The 23,829-nt window shown below is 46.0% G+C and overlaps 1 protein-coding gene and 1 long non-coding RNA gene across 2 annotated transcripts in view; one reads left to right on the forward strand and one right to left on the reverse strand.

Annotated features, from left to right (window-relative positions):
* The window catches only part of LOC140078083 (uncharacterized), a 932,690-nt gene that overhangs the window by 562,791 nt on the left and 346,070 nt on the right, over positions 1–23,829 (forward strand). The window lies entirely within an intron of this gene.
* LOC140077447 (uncharacterized) lies at positions 10,232–11,463 on the reverse strand. The gene is made up of 5 exons (XM_072124670.1): positions 11,158–11,463; positions 10,921–10,983; positions 10,686–10,824; positions 10,372–10,570; positions 10,232–10,254 (listed from the first exon to the last, which is right to left on the reverse strand). Exons 1-5 carry the CDS (start codon positions 11,400–11,402, stop codon positions 10,232–10,234), a joined length of 669 nt encoding a protein of 222 aa, XP_071980771.1. The 5' UTR covers positions 11,403–11,463.

Raw genomic sequence — 23,829 nt, forward strand, 5'->3', positions numbered from 1 at the left:
TGACTATAAATGGTTATAACTTTGGAACGCTTTAACATATCCAAGTGATTTTAAAATTGTTTTCTGGTGACACTTTATACTTCATGTTAATTGAAAAATGTTGGTGGTATGTTTTGCATTTATTTATGAGAAAATCAGATATTTTGTGAAAATTTGGAAAAATTCTTGATTTTCGAACTTCAAAATGTTCTACTTTTTCCATACATAGTCATAACCGCAAAAATACTTAATAACTAACATTCACCGAATGTCTCCTTTATGCCTCCGTGGTTTTTATGCATACTCTTATATTTGTAGCATGTACTGGGGCTTTGAACGTTAGGTGCGATTTTTCACCTGTTGAGGGACCTGCCCAGGTTTCAAATCACTTTGAGAGACCTAAATAAAAGTAAAACCCCATAAATTACCCCATTATAGAAACTACAACCCTCAACGTACGAAAATAAGCCGGGGCCAGAAGTTTGACGTAATAGTACTGCATTTTGTGGGAACGCACCTCCCGCCATGCTGTACTATTACGTCAAATGTCGGGAAGGGGTTAAAGAAACACCAGATGACCGATGGACTGTGGTGTGCAACCTTTTGCCACACCAGGGTCAGCAGGGGTTCCACCACTACTAGCTAAACCACCACCAGTATGCACAGGCATATGAATGCTAAACACCCAACTCAATGGCACCAAGGCCGTTCAGCTCCGGCTTGGGTCCACCACTGCTCCTTCCCCTGTGTCATTTGCTGCCTCTGCTAGTCAGCCCCCTGCCCAGGACCCCGGCACAAACACCTCCCGGGCGAAAACCACACGCGCAGCGTCCAGCTCTCTATACCCCAGACGCTGGAGCGCAAGAGGAAGTACAGTGGAACCCACCCACACGCCCAAGCCCTCAATGTCCACATCTCCAACTGCTTAGCCTGGAGATGCTGCCCTATAGGCTGGTAGAGACCAAGGCCTTTCGCAACCTCATGGCGGCGGCCGCCCCTCGGTATTCGGTCCCCAGCCGCCACTACTTTTCCCGATGTGCCGTCCCAGCCCTGCAAAAGCACGTGTCAGACAACATCATCCGTGCCCTGACCAACGTCGTTTCTGACAAGGTCCACCTGACCACGGACACGTGGACGAGTGCTGCCGGGCAGGGCTACTATATATCGCTGACGGCACATTGGGGGAACTTGGTGGAGGCTGGGACTGAGTCTGACCCTGGGGCCACTCATATACTGCCGACGCCGAGGATTGCGGGGCCTACCTCGGTCCAGGTGTTTCAGGCCTACTATGCCTCCTCCTCCTCCCACCCCTCCTCCACCTCCTCCTCCGAAATACCATCCGTGGGCATGGCGCCATCAGTCGGTAGCTCTAGGCACAGCAGCAGTGCCGTCGCTAAGCGACAGCAGGCGGTGCTCAAACTGCTGAGCCTAGGCGATAAAAGGCACACCGCCCAAGAACTATTACAGGGCATCACGGCGCAGACTGATCTGTGGCTGGCACCGCTGAACCTGAAGCCAGGCATGGTTGTGTGTGACAACGGCCGTAACCTGGTGGCGGCTCTGCAACTCGGCAGACTGACACATGTGCCATGCCTGGCCCATGTGTTAAATCTGATAGTTCAGCGTTTCCTCAAGACATACCCCAATCTGTCTGATTTGCTCACGAAGGTGCGCCGCATCTGTGCGCATTTCAGGAAGTCCAGCACAGATGCTGCCACTCTCAGGGCAGCGCAGCGCCGCCTCCAACTGCCCGCTCACCGACTGTTGTGCGACGTGCCCACGAGGTGGAATTCAACACTGACCATGTTATCCAGAGCTTACCAGCAGCGCCGAGCGATTGTAGACTGCCAGATGTCAACTTCCACCAGAACTGGTAGTCAGGTCAGTCAGCTTCCTCAAGTCTACAATGAGGAGTGGACGTGGATGTCTGATATCTGTCAGGTGCTGAGTAACTTTGAGGAGTCAACACAGATGGTCAGTGGCGATGCCGCCATCATCAGCCTCACCATCCCGCTGCTTGGCCTGTTGAAAAACTCTCTGGTCAGCATGAAGTCGGAAGCTTTGCGCTCCTCACAAGAGACGGGAGAAGAAGATTCCCTTGTTGATAGCCAAAGCACCCTTAGGTCTGTTTCTCAGCGCATATCGGAGGAGGTGGAGGTGGAGGAGGATGAGGAGGAAGAGGAGGAGAATGTTGGCGAGACACAAGAGGGGACCATTGTTGAGTCCTTCACTGTTGAGCGTGTATGGGCAGAAGAAGAGGAGTTGGAGGAGTTGGAGGAGGAGGAGGCAATGGACAGTCAGGCCAGTGAGGGGAGTGAATTCTTACGCGTTGGTACTCTGGTGCATATGGCAGATTTCATGCTAGGCTGCCTATCCCGTGACCCTCGCGTTCAAAGAATTTATTCCAGCACCGATTACTGGGTGTTCACTCTCCTGGACCCACGGTACAAGCAAAATCTTTCCACTCTCATCCCTGGAGAGGAAAGGAGTGTGAGAATGCATGAATACCAGCAGGTCCTGGTGCACAAGCTGAAACAGTATTTCCCTTCTGACAGCGCTAGCGGCAGAGTGCGTAGTTCTGCGGGACAAGTAGCGAGGGAGAGTAGGCGAGCAGGCAGCTTGTCCAGCACTGGCAAGGGTACGCTTTACAAGGCTTTTGCCAGCTTTATGTCACCCCAGCAAGACACTGTCACCTGTCCCCAGTCTCGGCAGAGTAGGGCTGATCTTTACAGAAAGATGGTGAGGGAGTACGTAGCTGACCATACCATCGTCCTAAATGATCACACAGCTCCCTACAACTACTGGGTTTCAAAGCTGGACATGTGGCCCGAACTGGCGCTGTACGCCTTGGAGGTTCTTGCCTTCCCTGCCGCTAGCGTGTTGTCTGAGCGGGTTTTCAGTGCAGCTGGTGGCATCATCACCGATAAGCGTACACGACTGACAGCGCTGACAGGCTGACGCTTATCAAGATGAATAAAGCCTGGATTTCTCAGGATTTCCATTCTCCACCAGGTGAAAGAAGCTCAACCTGAATAATGTATGCACTCCTCCTCCTCTTTGTCCTCCTTCTCCTCCTCTTTGTACACTAAAGCAGAGGAAACTGGCTATTTTTTGCCAGGGCCAACTGGCTCTAGCTAAAGTACTCTATGTACTTAATTTTTCTGGAGGGCCACCTACCCGCTCCTCTGTTTTAAACAATTTTTGGGAGTGCCACATACAGGTACTCTATGTATTTAATTTTTCTGGAGGGCCACCTACCTGCTCCTCTGTTTTGAAAACTTTTTTGGACTGCCACATACAGGCACTATCCAAATGTAATTGTCTCCATAGCAGCCTCCACACGTCATCTTTATAGCTGTCTCCACACGTCGTCTTTATAGCAGCCTCCACACGTCGTCTTTATAGCTGTCTCCACACGTCATCTCCATAGCTGCCTCCAAAAGTCGTCCACATAGCTGCCTCCATACATCGTCCCCTTAGCAAATGAGCTGTGTCAGGCAGAATTTGAGGTTGTTTTAACGGCTTCCACATCAAACTTGTTAACTTTGTCGCCACCCTGCTGTGTAATCCACAAAATATACCGCCAACCTTTTGTCATTGACCGATATTATTTCAGCGCTTCTTGTGCATCTGTTTACGTTCCCCTCCCCCGCCATAACCAGGCCAATTACTTATAAGAACAGTACTACACTTGATCTTATACAAAAGGTTCGTATAATTGCTGTTTGTAGCCCCCGCCTGCTTTGAAAATGATAATTTTTTCAAAGTAAACACTACTGGCCCCCAGGCCCATTTTGGGTTGGGAGGAGCCGAGAGACAGGGGCTTGGACAGCGGAGAGCCAGCTCCATCCCAAGATCCAACTAGCATCGTTTTAACTGCAGCACCTTTAATCTACTACTACCTTACTGTCTCCATACATCGTCCCCTTATCAAACGAGCTGTGTCAGGCAGAATTTTCAGGTGTTTCACCAGATACATAATGGAACTCGGCCCATCTGTCGCCGCCATGCTGGAGACCTGAAGTTTCAATCATAGCAGCGCAATATGGATGCCCCATACTGTCGCTTTTAATCATGGAACCATTTCCGAAAAAAAAAAAAAAGAACCTCTATGCTATTCCATTATTCCTAGATGAAATATTTAAATGACCCGGCCTGCTTTGAAAATGAGAATTTTTTCAACGCTTTGGGCCCCCAGGTCCATTTTGGGTGGGGAGGAGCCGAGAGACAGGGGCTTGGACAGGCGAAAGCTCGCCTGGCAGCGGAACGCCAGCTCCATCCCAAGATTCGCCTTCACGATCCTCCACAGCGTCCACTAATAGCAGCGCAATATGGATGCCCCATACTGTCGCTCTTAATCATGGAAGTCGTCTCCATGGCTGCCTCCACATGTCGTCCCTTTAACAAACGAGCTGTGTCAGGCTCATTTTTCGGGTGTTTCACCAGATACGTTATGGAACTTGGTCACTATGTCGCCACCATGCTGTGTTATCGACTAAATATACCGTCAACCTTTTGTTCACATAGGAAATCATTTCAGCGCTTCTTGCTCACCTCCTTTGGTTCCTCTCTGCCACCCATTGGTTTGAAGCCTGAGTCCATTTAGGGTATGTCGCCATGACACTCTCTAGCCTGCCGCTGCATGCCGTCCCCTATAGTGTCAGGGTCAATTATTGGATGTTTTAGATGCTATCTAGCCTCATTCGGTCACTCTGTCATGGCCATGCTGTTGCCCATAGTTTTGGCATAATGGTGCGATTAAGCAGCCTCAGAGGCATCCATGCATGCTGCCCCTGCTGTTTCCTGTCCATTTCCGTGGTGTTTCCATCCTTTTCTGAGGTTCCCAGGTGTTTGGCCAAGCTTCCCTGTGCAGAGCCTTGGTCCTCTTGAAAAATGCTCGAGTCTCCCATTGACTTCATTGGGGCTCGTTATTCGAGACGAGCACTCAAGCATCGGGAAAAGTTCGTCTCGAATAACGAGCACCCGAGCATTTTAGTGTTCGCTCATCTCTAATAAATACCTTTCAATTTAATGTAGTCTTTGTTTGTCTTCAACAGACGACCGATTCAGGAGTCTATGAACTACTAAATAAAGCCATGTTGCTGCCCAGGAGTTGGCAAGGTTTGCATCCTAGTCCTGCTGTCTTGTCCAACAGGAGACATAACACGGTGGCATCATAATGAGTATTAAAGGGGTCTTCCCATTTCCATAAGTAATGTATATTGTTAGAATAATGAAAAGTTATACAATTTTCCAATACACTTTCTGTATCAATTTCTCACCGTTTTCTAGATCTCTGCTTGCTGTCATTCCATAGAAAGCTTCTATGTTTACTTCCAGTGGACAGAAATCTGACCGTGGTCACACAGGTGCACGGCCCATTAGTATCACAGAGAGTAATCAGAGCCGTGTTATATAACGAGCCGTGCACCTGTGTGACCATGGTCAGATTCTGTCCCCTGGAAGTAAGCAATGAAGCTTTCTATAGAATGACAGCAAGCACAGATCTAGAAAACAATCATATATCATACAAACAATAACATTAATTTGCCGAAATGAGAATACCCCTTTAACTTTTTTAATTAGCTGTATAATCAACATTAACACAGTCTGGCCCAATGACCCATTGTCACAGGTGGTCCCGTAACCCATGGGGTCACGGGTCACCCCACCAGCGCGTTCTCGATACCGTTCTCTGCCTTCAGGAGATTTAAAGGGCCAGCGTGCCACTAATTGCCGCTGGCAATTTTCAGGTGATCTTTTTAACCCTTCCTCTTCCTGCAAGCCCTGCCGGATCTTTGTGCCTCACAGCCTTAGGAAAAGCTTCCAAGCAATATTCCTGCGTTCCTGCTCCTGATTCCTGTGTTGCTGTGTTCCCGCGTTGCTGTGTTCTTGTGTCCCGTGTGCCTGTTTTCCCGTTCCCATCTGCCTGGACCTCCCGTTGCTGACCCCGGATTGGTCTTGACCCTGCATCTCTGCAGCCTGCCCTGACCCTGTGCCTGCACCCAACCACGAGACTGTTTTCTGTTAAGGTACTTCGGCCTCGGCTGCCACCGCGGGCTAGTCACATCTGTGGAAAGACCTGGTGGTACCACGCCGTAGCGAGACCATCCTGCCTTGCGGAGGGCCCCGGTGAGGACCACATGACACTTAGACTCCGCCTTGGATGATTAATCCATCAGCATACTGGGTAATTTTAACCCCTTTTTGTTGAAAGTTGCACATAATATATGTCACTAAATATGATATAATTACATGCACAGAGTATATGTGTTTACATATGTATTTACTGCATTCATGCACTTTATTTAAAACATGCTTTGTATTAAGACGATGATGTATATTTATTGTACAAAATGCACTTGTACTTTAATGACCCCCCCCCCCCCCTACGTATATTGCACACAATGGGGGTCATTTACTAAGGGTCCAATTCGCGTTTTCCCGACGTGTTACCCGAATATTTCTGATTTGCACCTGTATTGCCTCGGGATTTTGGCGCATCAGCGCTGGCATGCATGCGGTGGAAATCGGGGGGCATGGCCGAACGGAAACCCGACGGATTCGGAAAAAACGTCGCATTTTTTTAAAAAAAGTGTCGCAGAGCTTGCACTTACCTTCACTAGGAATAGGCCGGTGAACTTGAGTGCATTCCGATGCTCTTCAGCGCAGCAGCGCCACCTGGTGGACGTCAGAGGAACTGCCTTAATGAATCCCGGCCGGACCCGAATCCACCGCAAAGCCCGCGCCGCTGGATCGCGAATGGACCGGGTAAGTAAATCTGCCCCTATGTTTTCTATATATACCCTGTGAAGGTCACTTGTAAAATTGCTTGAAAAAGGTGTCTTACACTGAAACGTCGACACTTGTTCCAATAAAGATCACCAACGCTTGATTTGAATTTTGGAGTACTGCCCGCTTTTTCCATTTTTGTATATCCATGTAAGGACCTGGCCAGGACCTTTGGGTGGTGCTGCACCCCTCCTTCAGAGGTGCCACAAACTGTGCTGACTTGAATTTTACTCATTTGAAAGTTCCACGCCTTAAGATATTCCTCTGTACTTGATGGTAAATGGGTTCCCAGACAAAAGACAAGGGGAATTTAGAGGTGTCTGATTATATTAGGTGCAGACACACCTCTGCCCACCCCCAGGGGGATACAGCTGCAACACCCTCGCCGATGCAAGGCGGAGGAGTGGTTGCGAATACGTCCCACAGCATGTCACTACATCACACTACATAGTCCTTATAGGACACAAGGGAACATTGCAGTGGTAGATCCTGCCTAGGAAGGCAGGAGTTAACTGTTTTATGTGATGTAAGATGTGTCATCCAATCACATGTATTACACTCTATTCTCTGTAAGCTGAGATGTAATTGGAGAAGTAGCCACCACCTGACCAGGGGAGTTACAAGACCCTGTCAGGAAAACTTCCAGAAGAGGTTAGTCTCTCTCAGGAGAGAGAAGAGACCAGTTCTAGCCAGACCTAGGGGTCTGCAGAAGCAGACTGGAGTAACCCCAGTCTAAACTCAATACAGCTAGCATACCAGACCAGAGCAGGAAGAGCCTAGCCCCTGCCTGAAGAGTGGAGCTAATAGATAAGAGTTAGTGAGGAAAGGGGTATCATCCTACCTTCAAGGGTGATACCTGAAGCACTCCAGGACAAGCTGAAGCTTCCTATTAGGACACAGCTACCTCCCAGCCTGCCCTCTGCATCCAGGCTGGCGATTTACCTCCTGTGGCTCCCTCCAACTGCATCTCAGCAATCCACTACTCTGTTAAAGGCACGTTGCTGCGGTTCCTGTCGGTTCCAATAAAGAACTGTAAGTTGTTTTTGTTCAACCTCTGCCTCCGTCTGGTCCCTGCTACTACGGCTGTCACCATCACAGGCACCCTGTCCACTACACAGAGACTCATACTCTAGACACCAAAAGGTTGCCCCAGGGAGATCCGCTATAGCAGCCTCTCCCTCATCATTTCTTGCCAACACCACCCTGCTGGAGACCTGCCAGGCTGTAGGACAGCCCTCCGGTTCCCCCATACCAAGCACCGTAACACTAGCGTGCCTAGGCCGCAACCGCCAGCCACTCAGGTACTGCGGGCCCTTGCTGACTCTAGGCCCCGCTGAGATGGACCATAATTCCATAACTGTCCCAAATCAACACATTGGTCAAAGAGTTCCATGACTCAATGTGGCTTATTTACTAAGGATCCGCGGCCGCACTTTCTTTGGATATTCTGACATTTTCGGGGATTGCGCGGCTGTGACAGGTGTAACCGGGGATTGTGTCGCACACGATCTGATTTTGGGGAAACTGTGCAGGCTTTCATTCAACAGAAATCGGGGAGCGGGCTGTCAGATGATCCGACTGATTCAGACTGAGCACGGGATTTAAGATTCAATTTGTGTCACGAGTCAATGCACTTACATGCACAAGGAAGAAGTGGAGATGCAGGATATCGGGCGCACAATCTTCGTGAATCGCAGCAGATGTGCATTCACGGAGGACAATGCACTTTCGGGGATCCCGCAGGACAGGTAAATAAATGTGCCACATTGTCTCTTGTTTGAAAATGGGGGGAAAATCAGCTCAGCCTTTTGGAGCCGCCGTGGCTGCACAAAGTGTTGTTTAATAGCTACCCCCAGCAGAGCCAGAGCTAGTTTTAGCTAGCTCCATTTGGCTAATTGGGATGAGGCTGGAGGGAAGTGGGGGATTTCAGCAGTATAAGGCCCCCCTCCCCCTTGCCATATTTCTCACAAATACCCAACCTCCAAATTTCAAATTACTAACCCATCCTGTGTTCTCCTCTCATCTGTTACCTAGTAACCACAAGATGCCAAGCATAGGCACATTGGGGCACATTTACTTACCTGTCCCCGGTGCTTTCTCCAATGTGCATTGTCCGACGAGAATGATCTCTGCACCGATTCACTTAGATTGTGCGCCCGATATCCTGCATGTGTCGCTTCCCCGCTCAGGTCTGCCGGAGTTTATCATCTTCTTCCCGGTGCTTGTAAGTGCTTAGGCTTGTGATAAAATTGTAAAATTGTAAATAGTGCCTATGGCAATGACCTGCTTATACCAGAAGTGATTGGGAGACAGGATGTTTCCTTTGGACTTGCGTCTGTAACTACCCCCAGTGCCGCCATTTGGTTTTATTCCATCCAGCTGAGGTATTTGTGTATGGGGGATATATTTTCATATATATATATAGGGCACACACCCCTAGTTGCTCACTTACCCCTGAGGAAGTCCCCATGGTGTGGCAATACGCATGGGGTCCCTCCTATTTTACTGAAATTATGAAGTGTTCGTACCTGCCTATAATTTGTATTGATTCTCACTGGGGAATTGTATGGCGGTTTCCATTGAGGCTGTACTGTGCGTGCATTGGTTACTGGTTTCTACGAAGGTATTTTAAGAGGAATTTTGGGCATAGACGTGTTTTTATCTTTTGTGTGCTCTTTTTCTATACTTTATTGTTAATGTTATTATTTTGGCATGCAAGGACCTTCTGGCATCTGGTAGTACCCATCTCTCCCCTCTTCTTGTGCTATATAAATAAGGATTATCATTATTCCCCCATCCTGAACCCCTAGCCAGATCCTTCCCAGGTAAAATATCTGGGTGTAACTCATCATAATATTAGTTCATGATACGTTCTGTATATTGAAATAATTAAGACAAAGCCTCATTATATGTTTGCAATGTATATATAGATTTGGATCTTTATTTGTCACCGTGTAGTGGATGAGCTTTCTAGGTGTTACATAGCAAGTGTGGTTGAGCGATGTTCTTCAGTGTCAACCTTGTAATGCCTTGCTATGTTTATCCAGAGGAAGGCGAAAAACCCATGAGGACTATGGATGGCTTTGTCCTCATATTAGGGGAAAAAATTCCTTCCTGACCCCAAATATGGCGATCGGATAACATCCCTGGATAATTGGTGCTCAAATCTATATGTGGTGGGAATCGGTAGAGAATAAATGGTCCTGGACGCTTCTGGTGGCTGTTACTCCTGTAAGGAGAGAAATATACACGTCTAAGTATCATCTCTGCACATATATAATGTATATATCTATAAGGGCTGTATGTCTATAACTGCACTAATATCACTATGATATCTCCGGGTGTTATACTTACAGAGAACCATGGGAATGGTGGCCGGGCCTTCCCGGACTCCACATCATCCCAGTCAACAGAGATAAAGAACGGGTGGGATCTGGTGGTGGATGTTATTGGCAGTCGGTCACTTGGAGATTTGTGCAGGAGCTAGAAAATAAGAGAGGTAATTAGACATATGATGTATGATTAATGCAATAGGTTATTGTCCAACGTCTATGAGCAGTTCTCATAATCCCACTACTATCCTTCTCCATCTTCTCCTACTACTTACCCCTTCTATGAAGCTGACGGCGTCAGGGCACATCCCAGGAGGGAAAGCAGGGTCCTGCTTCACCAGTGACAGGAAATATTCCAGCACTGAGCCTTCGCTGTAGAATGGTTTTTCTCCTACGCACATCATGAACAGGATGACGCCAAAGGAAAAAGAATCCACCTGATGGTTGTACCGCTTCCCGCCCAGCACCTGGAAGAACATCAGTCAGGAGATAAGAGAATATTCTGGGAAGGGTATTACACACACAATTATATGAGGACCGGTCATTGAACAACTGTCTGCATAGGGATTCTATGTTCCTCACCTCTGGGGCAGCGTAACCAATCGAGCCTACGAAGCCTGTTGTTGTGTCCTCCCTAGACACATTGATGGCTGCACAGCTGTAGTCAGCGATTTTGATGTGTCCGATGTCATCTAGGAGGATGTTGTTCGGCTTCAGGTCTCTGCAGAAAGAAGAAACAGGTAATTCATGGAGAGAACATTCTACAATTTATATATGAGAAGAGAAAGAGTCCCGGGAGATGAGTGCACGTTCTTACCGATGGATGACGCCATGATCGTGAAGGTACTGCAGTCCGCAGAACATCTCAGCCGCAAACCGCCTGTGGAGTAGAAAAGTAAAGGATGGATCAGTGGTTACATACACCTCACATAAGATAATGACATGTGTCCCATTCATGTCTCTGGGTGTCATTGTCCATCGCTCTAGGACTACAATGTTCCCACAGTAGATTTTTAGGATCCTCAATGATTCTAGTCTAGTATATGAAATGTACCTTGTTGTCTGGATTCTAAACAGCTGAGATTCCTCCATCCGGCTATACAGGGTTCCTCTGGGCATATAGTCCATTGCCAGCTTATAATTATAGATGTTTTCTTGAAAGCCCCTCAAAGACATGAGGAAGCGGCTTCCAGCGCCAATTTTCAGGACTTCTAGTTCTCTAAATGCCCTATTCTGGAATTCCACTTCTTCAAAGGTCCTTTTTTGGACTTCCAGTTCTGTACCCAGGCTTTCCTTCATCTTCCTCTTAGACAGGACCTTCACAGCCAGAAGTTCTTTACTGGCTGGATCTGATTCCAGTATAACCTGGAGGAAAAGCAATATAGATCAGATCAAGAATTTTGAGGGGAAAAAAAAGATTTTTTTTGATGAAGATAGGTGATGACAGGAAGTAAAATAACTTTTCGGCCACTTACCGTTCCAAACGCCCCCTCTCCAAGAGTCTTTTTATATTGGAGGTTGGTGATATCAACAGGATTTTTGGCATTGACTTCTTTTGGGGGCAAAGTGCAGGAACTGGCATGGCCAAAAACTTCTGCCGGCTCGGCTGCAATGTCAGGGGGTGACTGGAAGCTTTTATCTGGAAAGAGAAAATATGGTTCACAAAGCGGCAACAAGTTAAAACATGAACCATCAGTAGACAATAGACATGTGCCCAACCACAGAAGATTAGATGTAGCAAAGATCACCAGGTCTGCCAAAAGTTTAGGTCGGCTACATCTGTAGGACAGGGGAGAGGATAACTCTGTGGATCTAAATTATCCACGTTCTTTATGAAAGGGAACCTCCAGTTTTATGCAGCTCTTTGTGGGTGGTTACACATGAAGGACAAGATTGTAACTATCATTGCCACTGGGCCCCTCTACCCCATAACCAGCTCTATCTGAAAAGATTAATGAGTAAAGGGCGGGTTCTGTATTCCAAAAAGCTACAAGTGGCCTGTGTGGGTGGCAGTATATACACCCGGGGTCAGGGTATCAGATACTATATACAATCGGGATCATGGGCATCAGCTATTATATACACCCCGGGACAGGGGTTTCAGTTACTGATAGGTAAGTGTTACCTGGCTTCTCTACCACAACTTCTGTAAGGTCGCCCTCTGTAGGCTTCAGACATTGGGGTTTCTCTACCACGACTTCCTTAAGGTCGCCGTCTTCCGTAGGCTTCAGACATTGGGGTTTCTCTACCACGACTTCCTTAAGGTCGCCATCTTCCGTAGGCTTCAGACATTGGGGTTTCTCTACCACGACTTCCTTAAGGTCACCGTCCTCCGTAGGCTTCAGACATTGGGGTTTCTCTACCACGACTTCCTTAAGGTCACCGTCCTCCGTAGGCTTCAGACATTGGGGTTTCTCTACCACGACTTCCTTAAGGTCACCGTCCTCCGTAGGCTTCAGACATTGGGGTTTCTCTACCACGACTTCCTTAAGGTCACCATCTTCCGTAGGCTTCAGACATTGGGGTTTCTCTACCACGACTTCCTTAAGGTCACCGTCCTCCGTAGGCTTCAGACATTGGGGTTTCTCTACCACGACTTCCTTAAGGTCACCGTCCTCCGTAGGCTTCAGACGAAAAGGTTGGTTGTATTTGTAGCTGAAATGATAAAACAGGCATCAAATAAAAGCTTTTATAGGAGGAATACGCGTGACTATGGAGGATAAAGGCAGATAATGATCCGGGCCTGGAATTATAACCTTCAGGGGGTCACTGATTATTTGCCTCTGTATTACGGGGACATCATGAATTTACATGACTTATGAGTTTGTGATAAAATATTGGGTAGAAAATTTAGGATACTCACCAAAACAATATCACGGCCAGAAGGAAAACACCAACTAGTGGCAGGGCGGTGTATCCAAAAACTGGGAAGAAAGAGACAAGATGGTGGATGAGACGTCATGTGGAAGCTTCACAAATAGATCTATGGTTGTCCTGTTAATAAAACACATTAGGGGATGTCACGGGGGCCCCTGCGACCCAGTGTACCTCGGTCCGGGCGGCTGCGACTCATCTTGCTGGGATCCACCGTCGTGTCCCGCGGCTCCCTGCACGCGCCAGGTCTATCAGATTTAAAGGGCCAGTGCATAGATAATTGCCGCTGGCCAGCTGCCCTATTTGATAAATTCCAAGCCCCTTTCTGTCTTCTCTGCCGGATCTTTGTGCCTCACAGCCTCTTTGTTCCCATGTCATTTGTGTTTATAGTGATTTCCCGTTGTGACCCCGGTTCCGTTCCTGACTACACTCCTTTGCTGTCTGCCTTGACCTGTTGCTACATCCTCGAAACTGATCCCATGCTGCCCATCCTGACCTCCTGCCTGTCTTGGCTGCCACTGTGGGGAAAGTCGCACCTGTGGAATGACCTGGTGGTACCACGGCGCAGCAAGTCCAACCCGCTTTGCAGCGGGCTCGGATGAAAACCGGATGCCACTTAGACTCCGGTCCCAGCTGTTGGCTTACGTCATCGTCCGCAGTGGTCCAGTGGGTCCACTACCCCTGGAGCCTGACAGGGGAGATCTCTGATACCTTCTAAATGTAAAACTCCTGTGTTACCCATAGTAACCAATCACAGTGTACATTTCATTTATAAGGACTTCTCCATTGCTACATTTCTATGGGCAGCAAAGACAGTTCCATAAATTGCCCCCATTGCTTTGGATCCAGATGTCTACAACAAGAGTCCACTAAGGACTTATAAAGGGGTGACACTCACTTATTTCCTCCTGGCTACGAGGTTGCAGGTTGGTGATCGAGGGGGTCACTGTGCAGAAGAGAATAATAGACAATGGTTAGACTCTACATGATAGAAGATGCATCTTATACCCAACATGGCGGAGACATAGAAGACACCACTGATAGCCCCTCCCGCTTGTCCAGTACTGTCAGTATATAGCAAATCCTTCTCCTTCTGTGAGCAAGACATAAGGGCAGCACAAATCTCTCCCCTGTACTAACAGTGTAAAATAAAGAAGCTCTGCAGCGGCTGTGGAACTGATCAATATAATACACACTGAAGCTGTGTGTAAGCTGTGTGTAAGAGAGATGGGGCATTACATGTCAATCAGCGGCTGACAAAGGAGAAGGAATCTACTACAAAAGTTATATTAAAAAAAAAATTCCCAATGATTCACCTTTTGTAAAAGCCCCCCCGCCGCCAATGTTACACAGTAAATGTCCATTACCAGGTGATCTTTTGGGGAGGACCCTCCCCTCCACACCTGTGACCATCAGTAAGAGCAGGAGCAGCAATCTCCAAAGCTTCATCGTCGCTGTCTAATAGACAACTGAACTGCCCCAGCACATCCCCCCTTATATAGGGCGGAAGGGCATTGTGATGTCATCACCATTGTGATGTCATAGTTTTATGCAAATTAGGTGTCATGTGGGTGGAGCCTGAGTGCATGCTGAGTATATAGTGAGTAATAAAAGGATGTTAATAAAGATACTTTACAGCCCCCCCTAAAAATGGCTATGCTGACCGCTTATCATTATTATCATGATTGGTATATATCGATCACCATTAAAAAATTTCCCCCATGAAAAAAGTCCTCAAATTTTGATCCCCTAGTGATGTTTACACAATGAAGATAGTTTTGAACCTCTTACTTTACAATTTTATTTTGTATAATTGCTATTTTAGCTCCGATCACTAAGTGATGGTCAGTGTATGATTCCAGAGTGTGAGCAGGGACTCTCTAAGCAGACACTTCACCACTCCTCTGTGCTATGAGATAAAGTGAGTTGACAATGTGCTTAGATTATCAAGGTACAGGTTTATCTACACTTTTATTTAGCGTATGAACATTCTACTAGTATCTGACACATAGAAAACGAGAAATAAGACAGATTAGAGATGATGATATCCATGAGATAGATATAAAACACAATGACACTCTCAGCTCTACTAACTCACTAGGGCCAATTAAGGTTGTAGGGGGCTGCTGGGCGCAAAATCTGGAAGGGGCCCTTTAAATGTAGTCCAGACAGGGAACAGCAATCGCTATATACTGCTCCTTAGCTATAACTATACACAGCCTCCCGAGGAATCACTATATACAGCACCCTGTATTCACTATATACAGCCCCCCAGCAATCACTATATACAGAACCCCCAGAAATCACTATATACAGCTCCCCCAGTAGCCACTATGTACAGCTCCTAGTAATCACTATATGCTGTACATCTCCCAGCAATCACTATATACACCCCCCAGCAATCACTATATACAGCTCCCCCAGCAATCACTATATACAGCTCCCCAGCAATCACTATATACAGCTCCCCCAGCAATCACTATATACAGCTCCCCCAGTAATCACTATATACATTTCCCCGTAATCACTATTTACAGTTCCCCAACAATCACTGTATACAATCCCCCGGCAATCACTATATACAGCTCCACCAGCAATCACTATATACAGCTCCCCCAGCAACCACTATATACAGCTCCCCAGTAATTCTATATACGGACCCCCTAGCAATCACTATATACAGCTCCCCAGGAATCACTATATGCCCCCCAGCAATAACTATATACAGCCCCCAGCAACCACTATATACAGTTCCCTCAGCAATCATTATATACAGCTCCCCCAGCTATCATTATGTATAGCTTCCTCAATAATCACTGTATACAGCTCCCAGCAATCACTGTATACAGCCCCCAGTAATCACCATTTACAACTCCCAGCAATCACTATATACAGCTCCCCCAGCAATCACTGTATACACACCAGCAATCACTATATACAGCTCCCCCAGCAATCATTATGTATAGCTTCCTCAATAATCACTATATATAGCCCTCCAGCAATCATTATATACAGCTCCCAGCAATCACTGTATACAGCCCCCAGTAATCACCATATACAACTCCCAGTAATCACTGCATACAGGCCCCAGAAATCACTATATACAGCCCCCAGCAATCACTATGTACAGCTCCTCCAACTATCACTATATACAGATCCCCAGCAATCACTATATACAGCTCCCCCAGCAATCACTATATACAGATTCCCAGCAATCACTATATACTGACCCACAGCAATCACTATATACAGCTACCCCAGCAATCACTATATACAGCTACCCCAGCAATCACTATATACAGATCCCCCAGTAATCACTATATACAGATCCCCCAGCATTCATTATATACAGATTCCTCAGCAATCACTGTATACAGCTCCCAGTAATCACTATATACAGCTCCCCAGCAATAACCATATACAGATCCCCAGCAATCACTATATACAGACCAACAGCAATCACTATATACAGCTCCCCCAGCAATCACTATATACAGATCCCCAGCAATCACTATATACAGATCCCCAGCAATCACTATATACAGCTCCCCCAGCAATCACTATATACAGCTCCCCCAGCAATCACTATATACAGACCCACAGCATTCACTATATACAGCGCCCCCAGCAATCACTATATACAGCTACCCCAGCAATCACTATATACAGATCCCCCAGCATTCATTATATACAGATTCCTCAGCAATCACTGTATACAGCTCCCAGTAATCACTATATACAGCTCCCCAGCAATAACCATATACAGATTCCCAGCAATCACTATATACAGACCCACAGCAATCACTATATACAGCTCCCCCAGCAATCACTTTATACAGATCCCCAGCAATCACTTTATACAGATCCCCAGCAATCACTAAATACAGCTCCCCCAACAATTACTGTGTACAGCTCCACCAGCAAACACTATATACACCCCCCAGCAACCTCTATATACAGCTCCCCCAGCAATCACTATATACAGATCCCCCAGCAATCACTATATACAGACCCACAGCAATCACTATATACAGCTCCCACAGCAATCACTATATACAGATCCACAGCAATCACTATATACAGCTCCCCCAGCAATCACTATATACAGATCCCCCAGCAATCACTATATACAGCCCCCAGCAATCACTATATACAGATCCCCCAGTAATCACTATATACAGCTCCCCCAGCAATCACTATATACAGACCCACAGCAATCACTATATACAGCTCCCCCAGCAATCACTATATACAGATCCCCCAGCAATCACTATATACAGATCCCCCAGCAATCACTATATACAGATCCCCCAGTAATCACTATATACAGCTCCCAGTAATCACTATATACAGCTCCCCAGCAATAACCATATACAGATCCCCAGCAATCACTATATACAGACCCACAGCAATCACTATATAGAGTCCCCCAGCAAAAACATATACAGCCCCCCAGTAATTACTATGTGCAGCCCCCCAACATAGCCTATTGTGGCAGGGTAGCCTCCACTAAAGCAGATTTTGGGTAGGTGTATTTTGCCTAAAGAAAACCAAATGTGGGCAATTTGGGCGGTGACATGACGCAGTATATTTGGTTACAGGCTCCCCATTGCTTTGGATCCAGATGTCTACAACCAGAGTCCACTATGGACTTATAAAGGGGTGACACTCACTTATTTCCTCCTGGCTGGGGGGTCCTAGGGTGGTGATTGAAGGGGTCACTGTGCAGAAGAGAATAATAGACAATGGTTAGACTCTACATGATAGAAGATGCATCTTATACCCAACATGGCGGAGACATAGAAGACACCACTGATAGCCCCTCCCGCTTGTCCAGTACTGTCAGTATATAGCAGATCCTTCTCCTTCTGTGAGCAAGACATAAGGGCAGCACAAATCTCTCCCCTGTACTAACAGTGTAAAATAAAGAAGCTCTGCAGCGGCTGTGGAATAGATCTATATAATACACACTGAAGCTGCTGCAGAACCTCTCCCTAAGAGAGATGGGGCATTACATGTCAATCAGCGGCTGACAAAGGAGAAGGAATCTACTACAAAAGTTATATTAAAAAATTCCCAATGATTCACCTTTTGTAAAAGCCCCCCCGCCGCCAATGTTACACAGTAAACGTCCATTACCAGGTGATCTTTTGGGGAGGACCCTCCCCTCCACACCTGTGACCATCAGTAAGAGCAGGAGCAGCAATCTCCAAAGCTTCATCATCGCTGTCTAATAGACAACTGAACTGCCCCAGCACATCCCCCCTTATATAGGGCGGAAGGGCATTGTGATGTCATAGTTTTATGCAAATTAGGTGTCATGTGGGTGGAGCCTGAGTGCATGCTGAGTATATAGTGAGTAATAAAAGGATGTTAATAAAGATACTTTACAGCCCCCCCTAAAAATGGCTATGCTGACCGCTTATCATTATTATCATGATTGGTATATATCGATCACCATTAAAAAAATTTCCCCATGAAAAAAAGTCCTCAAATTTTGATCCCCTAGTGATGTTTACACAATGAAGATAATTTTTAACCCCTTACTTTACAATTTTATTTTGTATTATTGCTATTTTAGCTCCAATCACTAAGTGATGATCAGTGTAAGATTCCAGAGTGTGAGCAGGGACTCTCTAAGCAGACACTTCATCACTCCTCTGTGCTATGAGATAAAGTGAGTTGACAATGTGCTTAGATTATCAAGGTACAGGTTTATCTACACTTTTATTTAGCATATGAACATTCTACTAGTATCTGACACATAGAAAACGAGAAATAAGACAGATTCGAGATGATGATATCCATGAGATGGATATAAAACACAATGACACTCTCAGCTCTACTAACTCACTTATAACCAGGGCCGATTAAAGTTGTTGTGGGCCTCTATGTGCAAAATCCCCAGTAATCACTATATACTGATCCCCCAGCAATCACTATATACAGCTCCCAGTAATCACTATATACAGCTCCCCAGCAATCACTATATACAGTTTCCTCAGCAATCACTATATACAGCTTCCTCAGCAATCACTGTATACAGCCCCCAGCAACCTCTATATACAGCTCCCAGTAATCACTATATACAGATCCCCCAGCAATCACTATATATAGCCCCCTAGCAACCACTATATACACCTCCCTCAGCAATCACTATATACAGGTCCCCCAGCAATCACTATATACAGCTCCCCCAGCAATCACTATATACAGTTTCCTCAGCAATCACTATATACAGCTCCCCCAGCAATCACTATATACAGCTCCACCAGCAATCACTATACACAGCTCCCCCAGCAATCACTATATACAGTTTCCTCAGCAATCACTATATACAGATCCCCCAGTAATCACTATATACAGATCCCCCAGCATTCATTATATACAGATTCCTCAGCAATCACTGTATACAGCTCCCAGTAATCACTATATACAGCTCCCCAGCAATAACCATATACAGATCCCCAGCAATCACTATATACAGACCAACAGCAATCACTATATACAGCTCCCCCAGCAATCACTATATACAGATCCCCAGCAATCACTATATACAGATCCCCAGCAATCACTATATACAGCTCCCCCAGCAATCACTATATACAGATTCCCAGCAATCACTATATACAGACCCACAGCAATCACTATATACAGCTACCCCAGCAATCACTATATACAGATCCCCCAGTAATCGCTATATACAGATCCCCCAGCATTCATTATATACAGATTCCTCAGCAATCACTGTATACAGCTCCCAGTAATCACTATATACAGCTCCCCAGCAATAACCATATACAGATTCCCAGCAATCACTATATACAGACCCACACCAATCACTATATACAGCTACCCCAGCAATCACTATATACAGATCCCCCAGTAATCGCTATATACAGCTCCCCCAGCAATCACTATATACAGATTCCCAGCAATCACTATATACAGACCCACAGCAATCACTATATACAGCTACCCCAGCAATCACTATATACAGATCCCCCAGTAATCGCTATATACAGATCCCCCAGCATTCATTATATACAGATTCCTCAGCAATCACTGTATACAGCTCCCAGTAATCACTATATACAGCTCCCCAGCAATAACCATATACAGATTCCCAGCAATCACTATATACAGACCCACAGCAATCACTATATACAGCCCCCCAGCAATCACTTTATACAGATCCCCAGCAATCACTAAATACAGCTCCCCCAACAATTACTGTGTACAGCTCCACCAGCAAACACTATATACACCCCCCAGCAACCTCTATATACAGCTCCCCCAGCAATCACTATATACAGATCCCCCAGCAATCACTATATACAGACCCACAGCAATCACTATATACAGCTCCCACAGCAATCACTATATAAAGATCCACAGCAATCACTATATACAGCTCCCCCAGCAATCACTATATACAGATCCCCCAGCAATCACTATATACAGCCCCCAGCAATCACTATATACAGATCCCCCAGTAATCACTATATACAGCTCCCCCAGCAATCACTATATACAGACCCACAGCAATCACTATATACAGCTCCCCCAGCAATCACTATATACATCTCCCCCAGCAATCACTATATACAGATCCCCCAGCAATCACTATATACAGATCCCCCAGCAATCACTATATACAGATCCCCCAGTAATCACTATATACAGATCCCCCAGCAATCACTATATACAGATCCCCCAGTAATCACTATATAGAGCTCCCAGTAATCACTATATACAGCTCCCCAGCAATAACCATATACAGATCCCCAGCAATCACTATATACAGACCCACAGCAATCACTATATAGAGTCCCCCAGCAAAAACATATACAGCCCCCCAGTAATTACTATGTGCAGCCCCCCAACATAGCCTATTGTGGCAGGGTAGCCTCCACTAAAGCAGATTTTGGGTAGGTGTATTTTGCCTAAAGAAAACCAAATGTGGGCAATTTGGGCGGTGACATGACGCAGTATATTTGGTTACAGGCTCCCCATTGCTTTGGATCCAGATGTCTACAACCAGAGTCCACTATGGACTTATAAAGGGGTGACACTCACTTATTTCCTCCTGGCTGGGGGGTCCTAGGGTGGTGATTGAAGGGGTCATTGTGCAGAAGAGAATAATAGACAATGGTTAGACTCTACATGATAGAAGATGCATCTTATACCCAACATGGCGGAGACATAGAAGACACCACTGATAGCCCCTCCCGCTTGTCCAGTACTGTCAGTATATAGCAGATCCTTCTCCTTCTGTGAGCAAGACATAAGGGCAGCACAAATCTCTCCCCTGTACTAACAGTGTAAAATAAAGAAGCTCTGCAGCGGCTGTGGAACTGATCTATATAATACACACTGAAGCTGCTGCAGAACCTCTCCCTAAGAGAGATGGGGCATTACATGTCAATCAGCGGCTGACAAAGGAGAAGGAATCTACTACAAAAGTTATATTAAAAAATTCCCAATGATTCACCTTTTGTAAAAGCCCCCCCCTTTCCCCGCCAATGTTATACAGTAAACGTCCATTACCAGGTGATCTTTTGGGGAGGACCCTCCCCTCCACACCTGTGACCATCAGTAAGAGCAGGAGCAGCAATCTCCAAAGCTTCATCATCGCTGTCTAATAGACAACTGAACTGCCCCAGCACATCCCCCCTTATATAGGGCGGAAGGGCATTGTGATGTCATCACCATTGTGATGTCATAGTTTTATGCAAATTAGGTGTCATGTGGGTGGAGCCTGAGTGCATGCTGAGTATATAGTGAGTAATAAAAGGATGTTAATAAAGATACTTTACAGCCCCCCCTAAAAATGGCTATGCTGACCGCTTATCATTATTATCATGATTGGTATATATCGATCACCATTAAAAAAATTTCCCCATGAAAAAAAGTCCTCAAATTTTGATCCCCTAGTGATGTTTACACAATGAAGATAATTTTTAACCCCTTACTTTACAATTTTATTTTGTATTATTGCTATTTTAGCTCCAATCACTAAGTGATGATCAGTGTAAGATTCCAGAGTGTGAGCAGGGACTCTCTAAGCAGACACTTCATCACTCCTCTGTGCTATGAGATAAAGTGAGTTGACAATGTGCTTAGATTATCAAGGTACAGGTTTATCTACACTTTTATTTAGCATATGAACATTCTACTAGTATCTGACACATAGAAAACGAGAAATAAGACAGATTCGAGATGATGATATCCATGAGATGGATATAAAACACAATGACACTCTCAGCTCTACTAACTCACTTATAACCAGGGCCGATTAAAGTTGTTGTGGGCCTCTATGTGCAAAATCCCCAGTAATCACTATATACTGATCCCCCAGCAATCACTATATACAGCTCCCAGTAATCACTATATACAGCTCCCCAGCAATCACTATATACAGTTTCCTCAGCAATCACTATATACAGCTTCCTCAGCAATCACTGTATACAGCCCCCAGCAACCTCTATATACAGCTCCCAGTAATCACTATATACAGATCCCCCAGCAATCACTATATATAGCCCCCTAGCAACCACTATATACACCTCCCTCAGCAATCACTATATACAGGTCCCCCAGCAATCACTATATACAGCTCCCCCAGCAATCACTATATACAGTTTCCTCAGCAATCACTATATACAGCTCCCCCAGCAATCACTATATACAGCTCCACCAGCAATCACTATACACAGCTCCCCCAGCAATCACTATATACAGTTTCCTCAGCAATCACTATATACAGCTCCCCAGCAATCACTATATACAGCTCCCCAGCAATCACTATATACAGCCCCCAGCAATCACTATATACAGTCCCCCAGGAATCACTATATACAGCTTCCTCAGCAATCACTATATACAGCTCCCCCAGCAATCATTATATACAGCTTCCTCAGGAATCACTGTATACAGCCCCCAGCAATCACTATATACAGTCCCCCAGGAATAACAATATACAGCACCCCAGCAATCACTATATACAGTCCACCAGCAAAAACCATATAAAGGCCCTCAGTATTCACAATGTGCAGCCCCCCAACATAACCTATTGTGGTAGCTTAGCTGCCATTAAAGCAGATTTTGGGTAGGTGTATTTTGCCTAAGGAAAAGCTAAGCAGATGGCAGACCTGGGAAAGTTGGGTCTGTCTGATTAACCCTAGAATGCATACCTGGGGCCTCGCAGGCCCGCTCTGTTAGTTTTTTTCTTTTTACTGCAAGATTACTTTAGTTAGAATTCTGAAACTCTAGGTATTCCTCAGTTATATAGTTGTTAGTTATTTCCAGTTGTTCATATATTTTTATGTTACAGGCATTTCGGTATAATAACTCTTTTTTGTGAATACCCCATATTTACATACCTGGGGCCTTTTAGGCCCGTACTAGGTTTACATGTGATCCTAAGTCTTTTTGTCTTTTCTGTTGCTGGGGAAAACTGTGACATAGGCTGCATTCACACTGCCGTTGCCCGCCCGTACCGTACCGTAGTGGGCAACGGCAGCACGCGGGGAGATGAGGAGGAGGTGAGCGCAGCTAACCCCCCCCCTCCCCCCCCCCTCATAGGGATACATGGCGTACGGCGCCGTATTACGGCAAAAGATAGGACATGTCCTATCTTTTTCCCGGGTACGGAGTGGTACGGTGCTGCACTGTACCGCTCCCGCAGGGCGCTGTGCGCCCATTGCCGTCTGTGGGGGACATATATCTGCCGTATATACGTCCCCCATATGGTCGTGTGAATGTAGCCTTAGTCTTTATGACTGAGTGTGGATTGTGCCTGACTACATGGTCATGTGATCTTGGGAAGGAGGCTACCTCATGATGTCAT

This window comes from Engystomops pustulosus, chromosome 9 (genome assembly GCF_040894005.1).
Source record: "Engystomops pustulosus chromosome 9, aEngPut4.maternal, whole genome shotgun sequence".
Taxonomy (NCBI): domain Eukaryota; kingdom Metazoa; phylum Chordata; class Amphibia; order Anura; family Leptodactylidae; genus Engystomops; species Engystomops pustulosus.

What these genes read in the sequence shown, in the direction of transcription:
- LOC140077447 (XM_072124670.1), bottom strand. Translation starts at nt 11,402, where the DNA reads ATGAAGGAAAGCCTGGGTACAGAACTGGAAGTCCAAAAAAGGACCTTT. An exon ending in GATCATGGCGTCATCCATCG is followed by an intron (nt 10,825 to 10,920) that starts GTAAGAACGTGC and finishes TTCTTTCTGCAG; the next exon opens with AGACCTGAAGCCGAACAACA. An exon ending in TTGGTTACGCTGCCCCAGAG is followed by an intron (nt 10,571 to 10,685) that starts GTGAGGAACATA and finishes ATGTTCTTCCAG; the next exon opens with GTGCTGGGCGGGAAGCGGTA.